Below are 19,553 nucleotides of genomic sequence, written 5' to 3' on the forward strand. Positions count from 1 at the left end.
TATTTGAAATTTAGTACTTTTGGTTGTCACATTGTGTTTTTGGAGCTTTCTATAAATTGGCTTACAAAATTATTGATGTTTTAATGAGTATATCCAAACTGGTTGTTTCTCTTTCAATTTGACCTTTCTTGCTCTCTTTTAAATCCTTAATGTATTCAATGTCTCTCCTTTTCCGATTGCTTTTTCAGATGTCTACCCTTGCATATGTATATTATCTCGCTTCAAGAATTCAGTTGCATCTATGTGATTAGTTCTCATTTATATTATTAGATCTCATCATGCAGAGGAGCCTTGCTTGCATTGTTGAGCACCTCCATGCACTCATGTACTTGGATTCTTCGAGTCTTGCATTTGTGGAGGTGAAGTATGGGAGTAATGTTCAATGCTTTCACTTGTTGGCCCCTTTGGATGCATTTGTGATATAAACAAACCATTCTTTGGACATCCCTCGATTTTGGGAGCATCATGAGTTCATGGATCCATCACGCTTGGTCAAGGTGCATCAATTGCACTGTGATGCAATTGTGGCAAATAAAATAGAGATTCACACACCTACTTCTAATTTAAATGTGTAAATTTATTTTCTATTTGATTTCATGTCTCTCCTAATGCAAATCTCCTACTGATAAGTGTTTCATGTGAATTTTCAAGTAAATAGAAGTCTATAAAAATGAATGGTGGCAATTGTTTATGTAAAGAAAATGTGCAGATATCACCATTACATAATGTTGTGGAGCTCTAATGCTAATCGATAAAGCCTATTTGCAAAAAAAAGGGGATTTTTTGAAGACGACTTTTATTGATTTGTATAAATACCATGAAGCTTTTTTAATGCTCCGCAAGAGTTTGCTTAGTATCGAAGTGCTTAGAATTGTAATGGTTTTTCATACATTCAACTTTATATGATTGCAATGCATCTATATTACCAAACAAACAGTTATTTGATATTGTTCACAATGGTATTCTTTGAGACATGGTTTGTTTTCCCATTGACAAAGTTGTAATGTCATTTTTATTTAAGATTGCATAGAAAGCTAAAATACATTAAAATATTGTACAGTTTCATTAACAATGGTTTGTTTTCGACTTGTGCAATGTGTGATTTAGTAGATTTTTACTGAGCAAAGGGAAACAATCACACCAATGCAAAGTTAGCGAGGCATAGCTATGTGAGCTTTGCAATGACACTAATTGTGGGAAGGGCAACTGGTGGGCATGGTTGGCAACATAGGCCATCATATCTAGTTTATATACTCCATGGACAAACAACTACAAACTTGCAACGGAAAGCATTAAAGAACTCACATGAATATACCAACAACAACAAAAAAATTTCTATTTATTGCTTTAGGTGATTTCAATAGAGACATTATTAGTTAGAGAAAATGCAAAACTACAAAAAAAGAACTAATAGCTTGTCACTCATCTTGTGTAGAGCACATATATATGAATGTCAAAATTGCTTTAAATCATATAAGAACTATACATTATACGTTTTCCGATCACTCAACAACATATATTTAATTTTCAATAGAAATTCAAAAAAATAGATATTGTAACTAAGAACTATACATTACCCATATTCGGATCATTGAAAATCATGCCTTTATTTTTCAAAATTCAATGAGGGAGGGTCTTGTGATTACATCACCTTCTCAACATATTGTATGGAGTTGAGGTTGTCATACAACAATTTGGACTTGTCGATAAGGAGATTGATTGGCTATAGGCTGACGGCTCCTTGGCCAACCTCCATTCTTCCCAAGGTGGTACATCCGACCAATTCTCTATTTACTAATCAAGGTAAGAAGCTTTGGGGTTGCAAAAAAGTAAGAGATGTTCGTGGCCCCATCTTCTCTATTTACTAATCAAGGTAAGAAGCTTTATTCCGTGTTCGATATAGGAGCCATGAAGAAGCAATGCTTCACTTATTCTAGGATTGTCCCTGTGTTAGGCCTATCTAGGCAAAGTTAAAGAGTTGGCTGCAGGGAGCAAACCTCTAGCGAGCCATCCCAATGAGAATGGCCCTATTTGGTGACATCATTGTCCTAGATGAAGCTACCATGAAACTATGAAATCCCCCGCAATCTATTGTTCTTAACTTTATTTGGTCATGGTAGGAATCAAACTGTCTTTGGTTCGAGAACTTGCGATGATATCGACCCTTAGACGCTATCCATACCTCTATGGATAGGGTATTTGCGAACTTGCGATGATATCGACCCTTAGACGCTGGATGGTGATGCCAGGCCAGCGTGTGAATCGGCCCTCAAAATTCCTACTGTGGACGACGACGCTTGGCTATGGCTCCCTGCATCTCCTTCAATTCTCCCTCCCGTCGATCGACAACTCACAAACCTGTACATGTCAGTCAGGCATTGAATCGAGGGCTGCTGACAGAAAGGCAGGCCTGTAGTACCATCACCATCACCATCACCATCATTGCCATTGCCATCACCACCACCCATCGTCATCATTGGTCGACATGCGCCCCCTGGTTCCGTCCCGGCCCCTTCCCCTTCCCCGTCCCCTTCCCTTTCCTCCTCCTCCTCTGTACCAGCCGGCTGGTTGCGCCAATGTCCTCCTGCGAGATCCCATCATGAAGCGCCACATGGAACACATCTGTGGCCGGCCCCCTCCTCTCCTTCCTGATCCTAAATCACCCGGCCCCCTCTCCTGCCCCCCCTCTTCTTATCCCCCTTCTAATCCACAGGGTCTTCTCCCATGCTATCACCGTCTCCCCGAACCCGGCACGTCTTCCTCAAGAGAGCTTCCGAGAGAGCCTTCGGCTGCTGGCGCTGGCGCTGCTTCTTCTTCTTCAGACTGGGAGAATCATAGCGGTTGCTCTTCTCATAGCTCGTCAGAGCACGAAGAAGAACATGATTGCCAATTCAACGACGCAAGCAGAGTGGCGAGTGAGGAACAGGGGACCTCAGCTGGCGACTCACTCTCGCATTACAATCTGAGATTTCAATGGAAGGATGGTGAGTTCTTAGTATTCAAAAATCAACTTCGCTCTTCATTGCAATGGCTGCGACATTGTCTTATGCTAACATGAGTGCTATCCCACAAGAAGTACTTGACATTTTCTCATGTGGGGAAAGGGGTCTTTTTTCCCTTGTTCTTCCCCATCGTGTTCAACATCATGAACTTCTGCTGTGGGAGGCACTGCACACCCAGCTAGGTGCGGTTGAGGGCAGGGGGCTGCAGGCCCCTGAACTGCACCTAGTGAGGTATGCGGTCCCTCCATCCGAGAGCTCACGATGTTGCCATAATTCACAATGTGGAATTATCATGGGAATTGGAGGCCCTTAGCCCCTGCCCCCAACTACACAAGCGAGGTATGCGGTCCCTCCCTTACAAAAAAGCTCATGATGTTTTCGTTGTTCACAATGTGGAAATTACGGAGGGAATGTATCTAAATTCTCTTGTGTCCCCACCAGTACAAAAGTGGATGTATGACAAGGAATTGGTTACATGCCGTCGCATCTTACCCATGAGGTTGTAATGGCTTGACTGACTGCACCTTGCGTTTCTCTGTGTTTCAGAGGTTTGCACTGGAGACCCCAGGATGTTGGCAGCAGTTGATATGGGCAGTAATTCATTCCATGTCATCGTGGCCAAGGCTGATTCACAGGGCCGATTCCAAGTTATAGATTCTGAAAAAGAGTATATACGGTTAGGTAGTGGTGGTGGGCTGTCTCTTATAACACCAGAGGCTGAAGCACATGCATTGGAAACATTAAAGAGATTCAAGGCTCTAGCATTAGCATACAAAGCTCCACTCAGAGTTGTTGCAACTGCAGCAGTCAGGGAAGCTGGAAACAGGGGAGCTTTTCTTGGAAACATCCTTGAGAAGGCAGGAATTGAGGTAGAGGTTCTTTCAGGGGAAGAAGAAGCCAATTTGATCTACCTTGGGATTCTACAAGGATTGCCAGTATATGACAAGCTTGTTTTGATAGTTGACATTGGTGGTGGATCAACAGAATTTGTGTTAGGTAGGGATGGATCACCTATTTTTGCTACTTCTGTGAAGCTGGGACATCTGCAGCTCACAGAACGCTTTTTGGGTGGTGGGAATGCCCCTCTTCAGAAAAGTCAGCTAGAAGCGCTTCGACAGCACATACGTCTTACATTAAACAAATCTGGTGTTGCAGATCAAGTATGTGCTGCTGGCTATGAACTTGCAATTGGTAGCTCTGGCACAATTGAATCCATTGAACAAATAGTCAATCAAGGGCATGCATGTGATTGCATCTCTACACTGAAGATGGAAGAGTCAGAGTTCGGCCTTTATGGTTTTCGTGATAGGGAATTTACCCAAGATGAGCTGTCAGTAGTGGTAACAAAAGTTTGTCAAGCAAAAAATAATGAGCAGCGTGCCAAGTCTTTTGGGCTTCCAGGCAAAAGAGCAGATGTTTTGGTGGGAGGGGCAGTACTTTTGGAGGAAATATTTGTTGCTTTGGGGGTTCAGAAAATGAGGGTTTCTCCTTATGCCCTTCGTGAGGGGGTTATTGCTGATACATTGAAAAGGTCTTGTGCTAGATACAGACCCTTGGAAAATGTCCGGAGGAGCTCTGTTGTCAGCTTAGCAAAAAGGTTTTACACCCAGCAAAGATTGGCCTCTGCTTCTCATTCAGCACGTCTAGCCAAGGTACTTGCTGGACTGGGTAGAAATTTGTTTTTATCAGTAGGTTCTATTTCGTTTTGTAAAATATCCTTGATGAAATAACATTAAGGCTTCCTTATTTTGCTTTTGTAACATTTTGTTTTTTATTGTTCTTCCAATGGTTTTGGAGAAAATAAGTATTGTATGGATCGGATCTCATTCAATGAAGCCCATTCATTACTGTAAGCTTGATGCTTTTTTTTGGTCATTGTCTCATATGAGTGATGCTTTGAAATTTATATGCTCCATAGGAAATGTTTTTGAGCATATCCATGAGTCCATCCTATAAGCTATTTGGCAATTGTGAAGGGAGTGATAGCTATGCCTTCCATCACTTCAGTAGGAATAAAAATGCTTGCTTTAGCCCTTGATTCTTTGTTTTGTCAAGTGTCACAATTAGGGGTTAGACAAAATACGTTCTTTGTGCATTCTCGTTCAGTAAATATAATTCTCTATTTTTGTATCTTAATCACATATCCTTAGTTTGAATAGAATTATACTCTAGAGCTGGCTTGTGGACCATCACTCCTGCCTAAGCATTTGAAACTTAAAATATACCAGGCTTATGTTTAGACATGTCTTGCGTGTGGCCGAAATCCAATAGATAATATTCTTACAATCAATGAGATGGTATGATCATACAGGCTATAGGGAAGCCTCAGTGTAGGTTTCAGATTATTTAGAAGACGTAAGGAAATAGTTTTCTTTTTGTACAAAGAGGTTCCTAAATTTAGGAATTATGAAATGAACTCAAAATGCCATTCCAAGAATAGGAATCCTATAAAATATTGACAGATAGCTACTATGTTTAGCAAGATTTTATTGATTTGGATGTTTGTGATACCTCACCTCAATATGTTTCGTCTTCGCATGGAAGACCGGATTCTTGGTCAACTGAATGGCACTCATAGAATTCGAATGCAGTGTAGGCATAGCATCTATCATACCAAGGTCTATAATCAAATGGCCTAACCAGATAGCCTCCTTGCAAGCCTCTGTGGTTGCAATATACTCGGCCTTTGTAGTAGAAAGGGCCGTACACTTTTGCGCCCTAGACATCCAAGAGATAGCCCCTCCAGTATAAGTGAACACATAGCTAGAAGTGGACTTCCTACTATCTGCATGTCCTACATAATCAGAGTCAGTGTATCCCATGACTCCTGTATCCTGGTTGCCTTAACAAAGACACATATATGCTATATCCTTTAGGTACCTCATGATACCCTTCACGGCATCCCAATGTTTCTTGCCAAGTGTAGCCATATAACGTGCCACAATCCCAACTGCAAAAGCAATATCTGGACGGGTGGCTATTATGCATACATAAGATTGCCCACGGCTGATGCATAGGGAATCTTGGCCATCTTGGCCCTCTGCTCATTTGTTTGCGGATAATCGGCTTGGAAAACCTTCACATGAGAAGGTAATGGACAGCCAATAGGCTTAACATTCTGCATACGAAGCGCTCAAGGACTTTATGAATGTACTCCCTTTGTGACAGATAGAGTAGTCCCTGAGATCGATCGCGCATAATGCGCATACCAAGTATATGAGAGGCCTGTCCCAGATCTTTCATTGTAAAGTTCTTCTTGAGCTGAGTCTTAAGAGCATCTAGCTCACGAGCTGTCTCTGCTAAAAGCATGTCATCCACATAGAGTACCAAAATCAGTAAAGAATCGTCACGGGCTTTCTTCATGTACTAGCACGGATCCATAGCACTGCGACTGTAGCCTTGCGACTACATGAATGCATCAAACTTATGGTACCATTCCCTAGGAGTCTGCTTCAAGCCATATAGACTTTTCTTTAGCTTGCACACTAGGTGTTCCTTGCCACGGTCTGCAAAGTCCTTAGGCTGCTCCATGTAAATCTCATTATGCAAGTCTCCATGTAAAAAAGCCGTCTTGACATCCATCTGGTACAAGTCCAGGTCAAGCTGTGCAACCAAGGCCAAGACTAAGCGTAGGGTCGTCATCTTGACCACATGAGAAAAGACTCATCAAAGTCAATACCATGCTCCTGCTTAAAACCCTTAGCAACCAATCGAGCCTTGTATGCCGGCTTGGGGTGTCCAAGGATATTTTTCAGCTTGTACACCCACTTGCATGGCAAAGCCTTTTTACCCTGAGGCAAGGAAACCAAATCCCAAGTCTGATTCTTATGTAATGAGTCAAGCTCAGACTGCATAGCTCTCTCCCAAGAGTGATAATCACCCCTGCGCATAGTCTCATCATAAGTGAGAGGCTCTTGTGCATCTGTAACCAGCACATAATCCATAGAGGGCGTCAAACGGTTAGGAGGTCGTCTATCTCTAGTAGAATGCCTCAACCCAGGCTCTGTTGCTTGACTGACATCCTGTCTAATATCAGCATGTCTAGCATTTGGGTCATGAGCATCAGGTGATGTCGCACGCTGTCTAGCTGGCCGTGGAGCGGGTTGAACGGGAGCAGGTGGCTCCTCTTGAAAGATAACTCTGTGTACCTCAACCACTTTCTCAGGCTGCATATGCATTTTGTCCTCATGAAAGATGACATCATGGCTGCGGATCACTTTCCGCGCCTGCAGATCCCATAGACAGTAACCCATCTCTCCTGCATCTCCATAGCCAATGAAAATGCATTTGACACTCTTAGGATCTAGCTTATTGCGTTTGTCCTTGGACACATGGCAGAATGCTTCACATCCAAAGACATGCAAATGATCATAAGAGGGGGGCTTGCCTGCCTATACCTCCTCTGTAACGTGAAAGTCAATGCCACTGCTAGGCGACCTGTTAATGAGATGCACTGCAGTAGTAACTGCCTCAGTCCAAAAGTGCTGCGGTAAGCCAGCCTGGCTAAGCATGCTATGGACCCTTTCCTGAATGGTCCTATTCATGCGTTTAGCCATACCATTCTGGGGTGGGATGTAAGGGGCGGTCAACTGACGCTTAATACCCTGCTCATCACAAAACTGCTCAAAAGCACGTGATACATACTCACCCTCATTATCTGACCTTAGGTATTTGAGCCTTTTCCCAGGCTGGTTCTCTGCCAATGCAAGCCAACGCTGAAATGTGTCTAAGACATCGGATTTTCTCTTTATGGGATAAGCCCAAACCTTACGTGAGTAATCATCTATGAAAGTAACAAAGTACTTTGCTCCACCAAGTGACTGACAGGGCATGGGATCACATACATCTGAGTGCACAAGAGTCAAGGGCTCACCCATGCGTTTCTTACCAGACTTTTTATGCGTTTTTCTAGTCTGCTTGCCATATAAACAATGATCACAAGAATCAAAATGCGAGGAGTCAAAAGGCGGAAGATACTGCAAAGCACAGAGCATTTTCATTTCTTTAAGAGACATATGTCCCAAACGAGCATGCCAAAGGGATACATGGGGGATAGAATCCACATGCAAAACATGATCCAATGTAGCTCCAGATACAAGTAAGGGATAGAGGCTGCCAGACTTGGCACCTCTTGCAAGCACAAGCCTGCTACGAGTAATCTACCATGCAGAGTCTCCAAAAGATACAAAATACCCTGCATTATCAAGCTGTCCAGTTGACATAAGGCTGCGAGTCAACGCAGGTACATGGCGTACATCATGCAAAACAAAAGAACAACCAGAAGGAAACTGCAGCCTAACATCTCCAATGCCCACAATGTCAAGAGACCTGTCGTCACCAAGGCGTATAGAACTAGACATGGTACGATAGGTATGAAACCAATCGCGACAGGGTGTCACATGAAGGGATGTACTCGAATCCAAGAGCCAACACTGCGCATACATAGAATGTATCTCAGAAGTCTGTAAGGCATCGCATGGAGAAGCTGCAAGTATGTAATCATCATCTGAATCAGTGGCCTGCATGACATTAACCTCTTCTATCTTCACATTGGACTTTGGAGGTACAATACTACGCTCAAAATACTTTTCCTGTACTTTTTCTTTTTCCTTTTTCTTGCGCTTATCATCGCGCATTTTATGGCATTGCGGCCTAATATGTCTTGCTTTTCCACAATAATGATAGGTAAGATCAGGCTTCCGTCCACGGGACTTACTGCGACCACGTGACTTGGACCTAGACTTCTGAGAGTCCCTGCCCTTATGATCATTATCATGCCTGCCATGTCTGCCACCTCTAACAGTCAATGCATGTGAAGAGCAGGAAGCATCATTGTTCCTCCTGTTGATTTCCTTAGTTAATAAAGCACTCTCAATATCTTTGATTTTCAGCTCATCAAGCTTGTTCGTGCATATGGCAGTACGGAAGACATCCCATGATTTAGGCAAGGTGCCAAGTAGAAACAACGGGTGCAAGTTGTCTTTGAAATCAATACCCTGTGACAACAGACTCTTCATGATAGCATGAAACTGACTGAAATGAGATGAAAGGGAGGTCCCCTCCATGCGAAGGTCCATTAATTGCTTCAGCCAATACATCTGTGACATAAGACTCTGCTGCGTATAGAGCTCCTGAATCTTCTCCCATAAATCCCATGCACTCTGATTCTCATCTTCAACAACATTATGATGGACCTCTTCTGAGAGTGACAAAATAATGGTAGCCTTGCATAGCTCATCAACTTCCATCCAAACATCATCATCCATATCCTCAAGCTTAACACCCTTGAAACGCAAGGGTTTAATCTGCAATTTCTGCACCAAAACTTGCCATATTTGGGACTTCCAATACCCATAGTTGGTACCATCCAACTTGGCAATGTTAAAGAGAGTTGTATCTTTTAGATGACCAATCATACTGTCCCAAATCAAAGTAAAAAAGTGAAATTGCTGGTTGCTGTAATTAGCAGAAAATGCACTAAAAACACTGCTAAAACTGGCTGAAAGAGTGGATTTCACCAAGAGAAGTGCCTGTCCACCAAATATGACCAAGATAACATCAAATAGTAAGTATTACCCTCATAGAAGTGCCCAAAATCTGCAGATTGCAGCTTGCTGTAATAAATGACAGCAGTATGTAAAACTGTCCCAAAATGAAGCAATCACTGATACATATGTCATTGCAACTGCTAGGTAGCAAGATACATCCAATAGTGAGTTTCTAGGGGCAAGAAGGTATCAAGAACTGTCAAATCAATCACCTGTTAGGCAAGAGACATCTCGTAGGTTTAGAAATCATGCGTGTAATGGGTCTCGGGTTAAGAGAAGAAACCAAGCACAAGCACAATTGATAGAGCAAGAAGCTCAATACATAACCATCCAAGATGCATACAAAACTGACAAACCTGTGACAGAAATAGGTGCCTGCCCCAATAGGCGTATCAAATCAGCCCACTATAGAGTAACTGCAGACATAAAGCTCTCAAGAGAGCAAATGCATGTAACTATCCCACAAGCTCAAGCTCAAGTGTAAATAAGACTCTGTGTACATCCGAATATACTAAGAGGCTCCCACTGGAAGTGAAGTCAGATGCAAAGAGAGCAAGCAACACTCTAATACATCGAATACATAGCATCAGACATGCCAAATCCCAGTAGGGTATATCCGAAGCATAAATCCCAAGCTATCTCAGACCCATAAAGCATAAGCTTGAAAGCATTGGTGCAATAGGAGCATCAAAGACTATGATCTTCAGGAGAAAGTGCATTAGTAGCAATTGCCAGCTTCCCAAGGTCAAGAATATGCAATCTCCATCACCAAAATGGTCTCCAATGGCTGGGAAATGGCCCCAAAAGCTGGCAGCAACAGTTCAACACCTCTTTTCAACAGCTCCAAAATGGAAAAACGAGATTTCCCTCTCCCTTCAGCCCTATTTAGCCTTTCCCCCACTTGCATGGGAAAGTTTTGCCAAGTGGCAACTTTCTTAATCCATTTTCAGCAATTTTCAGCCATTTTATTATTTTTCAAAATTAATTAATTCTGAAAATTAATTTAGCCCTTAATCCATGCCTAGAAAATTGACCTTGCCCATCCAAAAATTAATTGTTTAGGCCATTTGCAACCCAAAGTGGTCCCATGTATTAATTGACCCTTGGACAAGCATTAATCCATTAATTAATGCCTAGTCCCTAGTGTCACTATTGACACTTAATGGCCAATTAATGGTCCTAGAGGCAAACTAACACCAAAATTCACCTAGAATCTAACAAGTGTAACTTGTTACAACTATTGCCTTTGACACCCATCTTTTTCACAGGGTCCTTCGGCCTTCAACTGTGAAAAAGTAGCTTGCACCTCACATGTGCAACACATGTGCATATTTTAAGTGCACATTTGATTAATCCTTTAATCAAATGTCAATTAAACATAAGGAAAGCATCAATTTTTCACGTCCTCGTGACACAATCCAATGAGATATCCTAGATGCATTAAAATATTGACCAAGCAAACTAATTGAGTATGCAAAATCTGGCCTAGTATGTATTAACCAAAGTAGCTTTCCTACAACAGAGCAATAGGTGTAAGTATCAAAAGGCCAACTCAAGGTATCCTTATGTAGATGGATAGTGGGATCAAGAGGCGTGGCCATTGGCCATGTTTGATTTGTGCAATACTGTTCCACTAGCTGTAGGACGTATTTTTGTTGTGATAAATAGATACTTCACTCGGATCGAACAATTTTTATCCCCAAAAAATAAGACAACAAATCTAAGTTAGTCATCTCAAATGTAGCACAAAGCTTTGCCTTGATTTCTATTATGGCTGCAGAATTTGAGCTTGTGAGAAGTATATCATCAACGTATAGTAGGATAAAATTGACCCCCACGCTTGTGTGAACATAGGGGGTAGAATGGTATCCATGAGTTCGTAAGAACTTGCCTATCCTGTGGTACCAAGACCTTGCTGCTTGCTTCAGCCCATAAAGAGCTTTTGTGCAAATGAAATACCTTATTGTTTCGATCAGCTGAAGAAAAACTAGGAGGCTGCTCCACATAGACTTTCTCCTTTAAATAATCATTTAGAAAGTCACTTTTGACATCCATTTGATAGATCGGCCAATCGTTGTGAGCGGCAAGCGCAAGCAACAAACAAAACAGTGTCAACTGAGCGGTAGGTGTGAAGGTTTCTTCATAGTCAATGCCATGCTTTTGTGTGAAACCTTGCATTACAAGGTGAGCCTTGGATTTGTCTAAAGTAGCGTTAGCTTTTAGCTTGGTGCTAAAAATCCACTTTGTCCTGATGACTGTCTTGTGATGAGGACTATCCACCAAGGTCCAAGTCCCACTTCGATTGATACTATCTAGTTCCTTTTCCATGGTCTCATACCCTAGAGGGTCGTGGAGAGCCTTTTGCTAATTGTCCAGCTTGAAATGTGCAATGTAAAATCAACTATAAACAGTGATGTATAGGAAGCCTGAGGGGCGAGCCAAGCAGACCTTCTAGGGCCCTTTGGAGTAGAATCTAATGGAAGGATCTATGAATCCTGCATGGTTTCTTGGTACTAGCTGTTGAGCTAAAAATGCATTAGTTTTACTTAAATAGCCCCAAAACTTGCTTAATTAGTGAAGAAACCTTGTTTATTTAAAAGAAACGAGATCCTAGAGAGTTTCTGTGTCCCATAAGCACAAACCCGCTTGAGAGGGCCCAAACTTTCTATACGTATGCTACCCTCCATTCAGCCCTTAATCTCGTTTTTGCAAATTTCAGGTGTTTTAGCTTGCTGTCCACACTCCATTCGTAGAGGACATCTCAGCTGAAGCTATCCACTGCTGTCTACATCAGTTGGCACCTTATTTCCAGCCCTCTTCTCATAGTTTGGAGCTGATCCTAGTCAGGCGATTGCTGTTCTTGCACAGACCTGCTGTCGTATTGCCTGCCACATCACTGCAGCATGCGTTTGGCAGTTCTCTCTCTCCTCAAGCTATCGCTCAGCTTTTGTAGGCTGTCGCCATGTTGTCCTTTGGCAGTTTTCTCTCTTTTGCAGGTTGTTTTGCCTACGCTTTTAGTATTTCTCTCTCCTGCAGTTTGTCCTGCATGTGTTTGTAGTCTTTCTCTCTACTCACTGCTGTCTGCATTAGATCAAGCTTTTCATTGTTGCGTTTGCTGGTGTTCGACATCCGGAGGCTGCCTTTTGTTGCAATTCGGGATCCGTTCGAAGTACGACACTCTCTAGATGTTGGGAACAAAGGGCCCTCATGCCTTTTATATGTGCACGGGTGTGAACACACCCTTAGCACATTGTACTTTCATATATATATCTATCTAAAAACCTAAAGAGGTACACTCTCATTATTGTACTCACAAGTCGTGTTCACTCTTCCCACTACTTTACTCTCTCTCATTCTCTGTCTTTGTGCTGCTAACAATCACTGCGTGTCTTGATCCTAGAGAGTTTCTGTGTCCCATAAGCACAAACCCACTTGAGAGGGCTCGATCTTTCTATTAATACGTATGCTGCCCTCCATTCAGCCCTCGTTTTTGCAAATTTCAGGTGTTTCAGCTTGTTGTTCACACCCCGTTCGTAGAGGACATCTTAGCGGAAGCTATCCATTGCTGTCTACATCAGTTGGCGTCTAATTTCCAGCCCTCTTCTCATAGTTTGGAGCTGATCCCAGCTAGACAACTGCTGTTCTTGCACATACCTGCTGCCGTACTGCTTGCCACGTCATCTACAGTATGTGTTTGGCAGTTCTCTCTCTCCTCGAGCTGTCGCCTAGCTTCTGTAGGTTGTCGCTAGGCTGTCCTTTGGCAGTTTTCTCTCTTCTGCAGACTGTCTTGGCTACGTTTTTAGTATTTCTCTCTCCTGCAAGCTGTCCTGCATGTGTTTGTAGTCTTTCTCTCTACTCACTATTGTCTGCATTAGATCGAGCTTCTCACTATTGCGTTTGGTGGTGTTTGACATCTGGAGGCTGCCTTGCTGTAATTCGAGATCCGTTCGGAGTACGACATACTCTCCAGCTGTTGGGAATAAAGGGCCCTCGTGCCTTTTATATGTTCACGGGTGTGAACACACCCTTAGCACATTGTACTTTCATATATATATATCTATCTAAAAACCTAAAGAGGTACACTCGTTATTGTATCCACAAGTCGTGTTCACTTTTCCCACTACTTTGCTCTCTCTCACTCTCTGTCTTTATGCTGCTAACAATCACTACATGTCTTGATCCCTGCGCCTTCTAAGCTCAACAAGCTGGTATCAGAGCGTTGGTTACAACGTTCGTGTTTCCAAGGAGTGCCAGGTCGCAGCACTTGACAAGTGAGGCAGAATTGGTCACGTGCAAACGACATGTGTAGCACAGGTCGTGCAAAAGACTAGCAAGCAGTCGTGTAGAGGACCAATGGCGCCAGCAAGCAGTTGAGCGGAAGACTAGCGGACACCTGCTAGCGTGCGACCAGATTTGACAGGTCAACGTCAGTTAGATGGGACCAACGGGGCGGTCAGGTAGCTGTCGATAGGTCGCCAGCAAGCAGTTGAGCGGAAGACCAGCGAGCACCTGCTAGCGTGCAACCAGATTTGACAGGTCAACGTGTCAGACGGGACCAACAGGGCGGTCATGTAGCTGTTGATAGGTCGCAGCCCAGGCGGGAAGTTCGACGGACAGTTCGGTGACAGTTTGCAAGCTTGATGGGCTGCAGATGACCAGACCTGGTAACGGGACGAGTGGAGGCCATGCGACTGTCAGCAGGCGATGGGATGGGCAGGCGACCAGGCAGCGACCTGCACGGCGGGTCAACAACCCCCCTCGTCACGTTTCCTCTTTTTTTTTTTTTTTCAAAAAAGAAGAAAAGAAAATCAGTTTTTACCCCTCTTTCCTGGACGAGGGTTTGCGCACGTAAGCATAGTGCGCATATTTGTGCAGATTTAGGCCTAGAAACTTGGGGTTTTTCCAGATTGAGTGCTGTTCATGCAAAATTGAGGCATTTGCGTCAGAAATTGCAGACATTGTGCGTGTTTGAATTGGGGATTTCACCAAATTTATTGAAACTTTGCTCATTTGAGTGAAATTTCTCAACATTGGACCCATAAAATTTGGGGCTTTTATTGTATTGGTGAAATTTTGTTTATCTGAGTCAGATTGGCAACATTGGTGCACATTTGGACCGGAGAAATTTGGGGCTTTTGCAAAGTTTTGTGAAATTTTACTAATTTTGTCCATTTTATGCTTTCAGGAATATGCATTAATGCAATTGGGATAGATCGGTTAGTGAAATTTGGGGGTTTTGCTGAAATTGCTCTATTTTGGCAAAATTGGCTCGTTCTATGCATGGCAGAGATAGTGCAGATGTATGGTTGATACTTTGAGCACAAAAATTTTGGGGCTTTCTTTTGACCGTGCGTGTCAAATTTTATGCCCGTGGGTACATGTACAACAGAAATTGCAGCTAAAATTTGGGACTTCTTATGTAATATGATGTATTTACCCTTGGAACAACTGTAATCAGTTGTGGAATGTTGTAGCACATGGTTTGGTGTTTCTGAAAATTTACTTACAGATCTGAAATTTCCGCTTCTACGTGGTCATTTATTGTTGGTTGGTACTTGTTTGTACCTTGGTTACTTGTGTGACAATTTGGGCCTGCATTTGCTGAATTTCTGATCACATTTGGGCTGAAAATTATGGCTGGCAGCAGTGACAGCAGTAATCTCATGCACATTAAGAAGCTTGAAGGAGCACATAACTTTTCAATCTGGCAAAAACAGTGCTACAATATCCGGTTGCAGAAGAAGTAGGCAAAGCCGATTAAGGCCAAAGGGGCAAAGCCCGTAGATGTGGAACATGAAGATTTGGATGAGTTAAATCAGCTTGCACGCTCAACCATTGAGCTATTGATTTCTGATGCCTTGTTGTCTAACATTGAAGGTTTGAATTTTGCATATGCTGTTTGGACTCGACTGGAAGAATTGTATGCACAAAAGAGTGTTGCAAGCAAAGTGTATTGGTTGAAAAAGCTTATGGATTTGCGTATGAAAGAGGGTACTGCAATGCCTACTCAGTTGAGTGAGTTTAACTCCATTTTCAGCCAGGTGGTTGCCTTGAAGTTCTTGATTGATGAAGAATTTAAGGCTACATTCTTGCTTTGTACTCTGCCAAAGAGTTGGGATATATTCAGGATTGCTATGAGCAATTCTAATGCGATTCTTTTGTATGTTGATGTAGAGAGTGCTCTAAGGGATAAAGAGGGAGCTCATTGCCCCTCATAATCCACCCCAAAATGGAGTTGGAGAGTGTATGAATCGGACCATATAGGATAAGGTCCGTACGATGCTATCTCATGCTGCATTACCCCATGGTTTTTGGGCAGAGGCTGTTACGACAGCCATACACTTGATTAATCGATCACCAAACAGGTCTTTTTGGGGGGGGGGCGGGGGGGTTTCCCCAAGAAGCGTGTTTGGCCAAGCCACTTTCATATGCTCACTTAAAAGTCTTTGGCTGCGAGACTTTTGTGCACATTCGTAAAGAAAAACACAGTAAACTTGAGTCAAAGTCTTGTAAATGCATTTTCCTAGGATATGGTGACGAGGTGAAATGGGGTATAGATTATGGGATCCCGAGAAAAGGAAAGTAGTATGCAGCAATGATGTTATCTTCCGAGAAGATCGCATGCATAAACAATCGGAAAAGATAGAGTATAGGGTTGTATTCCGGAAAGAAATACCTTTTGGACAGTAAAATGTGCCTGCTGTACAGCAGCAAATACCTGCTGTAAATGAACCTGTAAATGCAGAAAATAATGTTGGAAATGATCAGCCAGCTATTGCCCATGATAATGAGCCACTACGTGTGTAGGAACTGCCAGGACAACGAGCTATTAATGCTGATTTGCAGGTTGAAATGCCAAGACACCAAGTTGAAAATGCTCAACAGCCAGCAAACAATGATCATTGGGTTAGGAGATTATCTAGGTCTACTAGACAATCTAATAGATTCATTCCTGGTGCAAACAATGTGGCTGATTATGTCATGTTGACAGACTGTGGTGAACTATCTTGCTTCAAGGAAGCAATGGACAGATAGGACAGCAAGAAATGGTATAAAGTCATGTTGTCACAAATGGAATCTCTTGAGAAAAATGACACTTGGGACTTGGTGCAGTGGCCTAAAGGGTAGAAAACACATCCATGCAAATGGATTTACAAGATGAAGGTCAGCTTTAGTTCCTCACCAAAGTACAAAGCAAGATTGGTTGGGAAGGGGTACAAGTAGGAATATGGAATTGACTTTGATAAGATATTCTCTCATGTAGTCAAGATGACTACATTGAGAACCATTTTGGGCTTGGTTGCAATTGAAGATATGGCAGATAGATGTAAAGATTGCATTCTTACATGGTGATCTACATGAATACATATATATGCAATAGCCTGAAGGGTTTGTGAAAAAAGTGAAAGAGAAGATGGTATGTAAACTTAAAAGGAGTTTGTATGGGTTGAAACAAGCACCAAGAGAATGATATGATAAGTTTGATACATTTATGCAGCCTCAAGGTTTCCATAGAAGTCAAGTGGATCATTGCTTGTACACCAAGAAGACAACAGATGGCAGCTTGATTATCTTGGTTCTGTATGTTGATGACATGCTGATTGCTGGTAGGGATACTCATGCCTTGGACTCACTGAAGCAAAGTTTTCATGGTAGCTTTGACATGAAGGATCTTGGTGATGCAAATCACATTCTTGGCATGCGAATACTCAAAGATAGGTCAAAAGGATTACTCTATCTATCTCAGCAGGAGTATTTCTCCAAGGTTTTGCAGTGTTTCAATATGGAGGGGGGGAGAAAAATAATTGGGGTTCCATTGCCTCCATATGTGAAACTCAGTGCAGAGGACAATCCTACATTTGATGATGAGAAGGCTGAAATGGCCAAGATACCATATGCTTCAGCTATTGGCAGTTTGATGTATGCTATGGTTGCTACAGTGGGAGTGGTTAGCAAATACATGGCAAACCCTGGTAAAAGTATTAGGAATCAATGAAAGGTATTATGAGATACCTCAAAGGCACAAAGGAGTTGTGCATCTGCTTTGGAAAGCAGAGGGCATTTGTCGTTGGCTTTATGGATACAGACTATGCTAGTCATGCGGATTGTAGAAAGTTCACTTCTGGATATGTGTTTACATTCACAGGAGGAGCAGTCTCTTGGATCTCCAGGCTACAAAAGTGTGTTGCATTGTCCACTACAGAGGCAGAGTATTGTGGCTGCCACTGAGGCATGCAAGGAGGCTTTATGGCTTTCATGTCTGGTGGGAGAGCTTGGCATTACAGAGTTATCTGTTCTTCATTGTGATAGTGAGAGTGTTATCATTCTAGCTCGGAATCCGGTCTTTCATGCAAAGACGAAGCACATATAGGTGAAGTACCACTTCATTAGAGATGTACTTGACAGCAAGAGCATTGAGCTTGTCAAAGTGCATACAGATGATAATCTTGTAAACCTTCTCACAAAGGGTCTTCAAGTAGAGCGGTTTGCTCATTACCGACAGATGATGGGAGTTGGATAGATATATTTATTTTAGCTTTGTACATACCTAGACACAGCTGATTTTTTTTTTCTCTTAAGGCACATTGCCTTTAGGTGGGAGGTTGTTGGGAATAAAGGGCCCTCGTGCCTTTTATATGTGCACGGGTGTGAGCACTGGGATGACTTGAAAGTCAAGTTGACTGAGTATGGGCGACTTCTTGTCGAATTCTCCACTACGGGGACTCCCAAGTCCTTTGATGATCAAATCACATTGTTTTTGAACAAACTTCCCAAGAAATACTTCAATTTTGTGGAAGGTATAGTTTCAAAGCCTACCATGTCTAGTTTCTATGAATTTGAGTGTCAATTGTTGCATTACATACTGTTGTTCGATTAATTTCATATGAATTTTTCCTCAAAGGGGGCTCTTGTTACTCATTCTCAGAAGGGGCAACAAGGGAAGGATAAGCAAAATCAAACCTCCACTCAAAATCCAAAACAAACTCAATTCGAGAAATCACATGGAAACTCCTAGTCACAACTCAAACAAGGGTGGCAGAATGTACCTAAAAAGAATAGGTATTGTCAACGTTGTCAAAAGTTGGTCATTTTGACGATGAGTGTCAATAAAAGGCCAGAGGCATAACACCTAAATGTAAGTCTCAGACCCCTGATCCTCATTCGGGCAATCCCCAGCAGGGGAGGGAGGGTGATGGCAAGGGGCAGTTTAAAGGTTAGACTCATACTGCCATTGCTTAGCCATCTCAGCCGACAAAACTCTAGAGGGCTTGTCTGACTGGTCTGTAGAGGCCCACATCGTCTCCATAGAGATATCAGATGCGAGTCTCATTCACATCTGTGAGTTGCCTCTCGACGAGATTGCCGCAGAGGCCCACTGGTCACAAACGAGCACTTCAACTCCTGTTTGGATTGTGGACAGTGGAGCTCTTCGGCACTTTCGCTTAGAGCATATTGGTTATGACTCTCTTTATGAGTTATCCCGCTGTCAGCTGGTTGAGGGCCTTCCCTGTCTTAAACTAGCTTGCGATATGTGTAAAGCTTGTCAACTCGGAAAGCAGCACCGTATCCAATTCCCTCAACAGTCCACACATCATGCTGAGGAGTCTCTTAGACTGAATCATGTTGATCTTTGTGGGTGGACATCCACTGCCGCCTCAAATGGTGCACTGTACTTTTTTTTGATAGTGGATGATCATTCTAGATATATGTGGGTATACTTTCTCAAGCATAAGTCAGATGCTTTCACATATTTTTTTGCTTGGGTGTTGCTGGTTTATAACTAGATTGGTTGTCGTGTTGGTTGCATGAGGAGCGATAGCGGTGGTGAGTTTATCTCCCACGAGTTTTCCGAGTTTCTATTGAAGCATGACATCTCTCGCTAACTCACCTCTACTAACTTCCCCTCTTAGAACCGAGTTGTTGAGTGTAGAAGCCGGGACAGTTATGGAAATGACACGTTCTATCTTGTTCGCAGCAGGGTTTCCTGAGCGCCTTTGGGTCG

General features: G+C 42.7%; 1 protein-coding gene across 14 annotated transcripts in view; it reads left to right on the forward strand.

Moving 5' to 3' along the window:
• The first annotated feature begins 2,178 nt into the window (after window positions 1-2,178).
• The window catches only part of LOC148041825 (Ppx-GppA phosphatase), a 58,362-nt gene continuing 40,987 nt past the window's right edge, over window positions 2,179-19,553 (forward strand). For 12 of the 14 annotated variants that reach the window (XR_015691599.1, XR_015691606.1, XR_015691607.1 and 9 more), the window contains exons 1-2: window positions 2,180-2,984; window positions 3,549-4,654. Coding sequence is in view for 8 of the 14 variants with exons in the window: in XM_087682918.1 (XP_087539044.1) it covers window positions 2,486-2,984; window positions 3,549-4,654 (1,605 nt within the window). In the remaining 6 variants the exon portion in view is untranslated. Of the gene's footprint in view, window positions 2,985-3,033; window positions 3,342-3,548; window positions 4,655-19,553 lie in introns of those variants that run through there. The other 2 variants (XM_087682923.1, XM_087682957.1) reach the window with 2 other exon arrangements.

This window comes from Lygodium microphyllum, chromosome 1 (genome assembly GCF_053477565.2).
Source record: "Lygodium microphyllum isolate KBCC chromosome 1, Lygodium_microphyllum_v1.1.10, whole genome shotgun sequence".
In the NCBI taxonomy this organism is placed as follows: domain Eukaryota; kingdom Viridiplantae; phylum Streptophyta; class Polypodiopsida; order Schizaeales; family Lygodiaceae; genus Lygodium; species Lygodium microphyllum.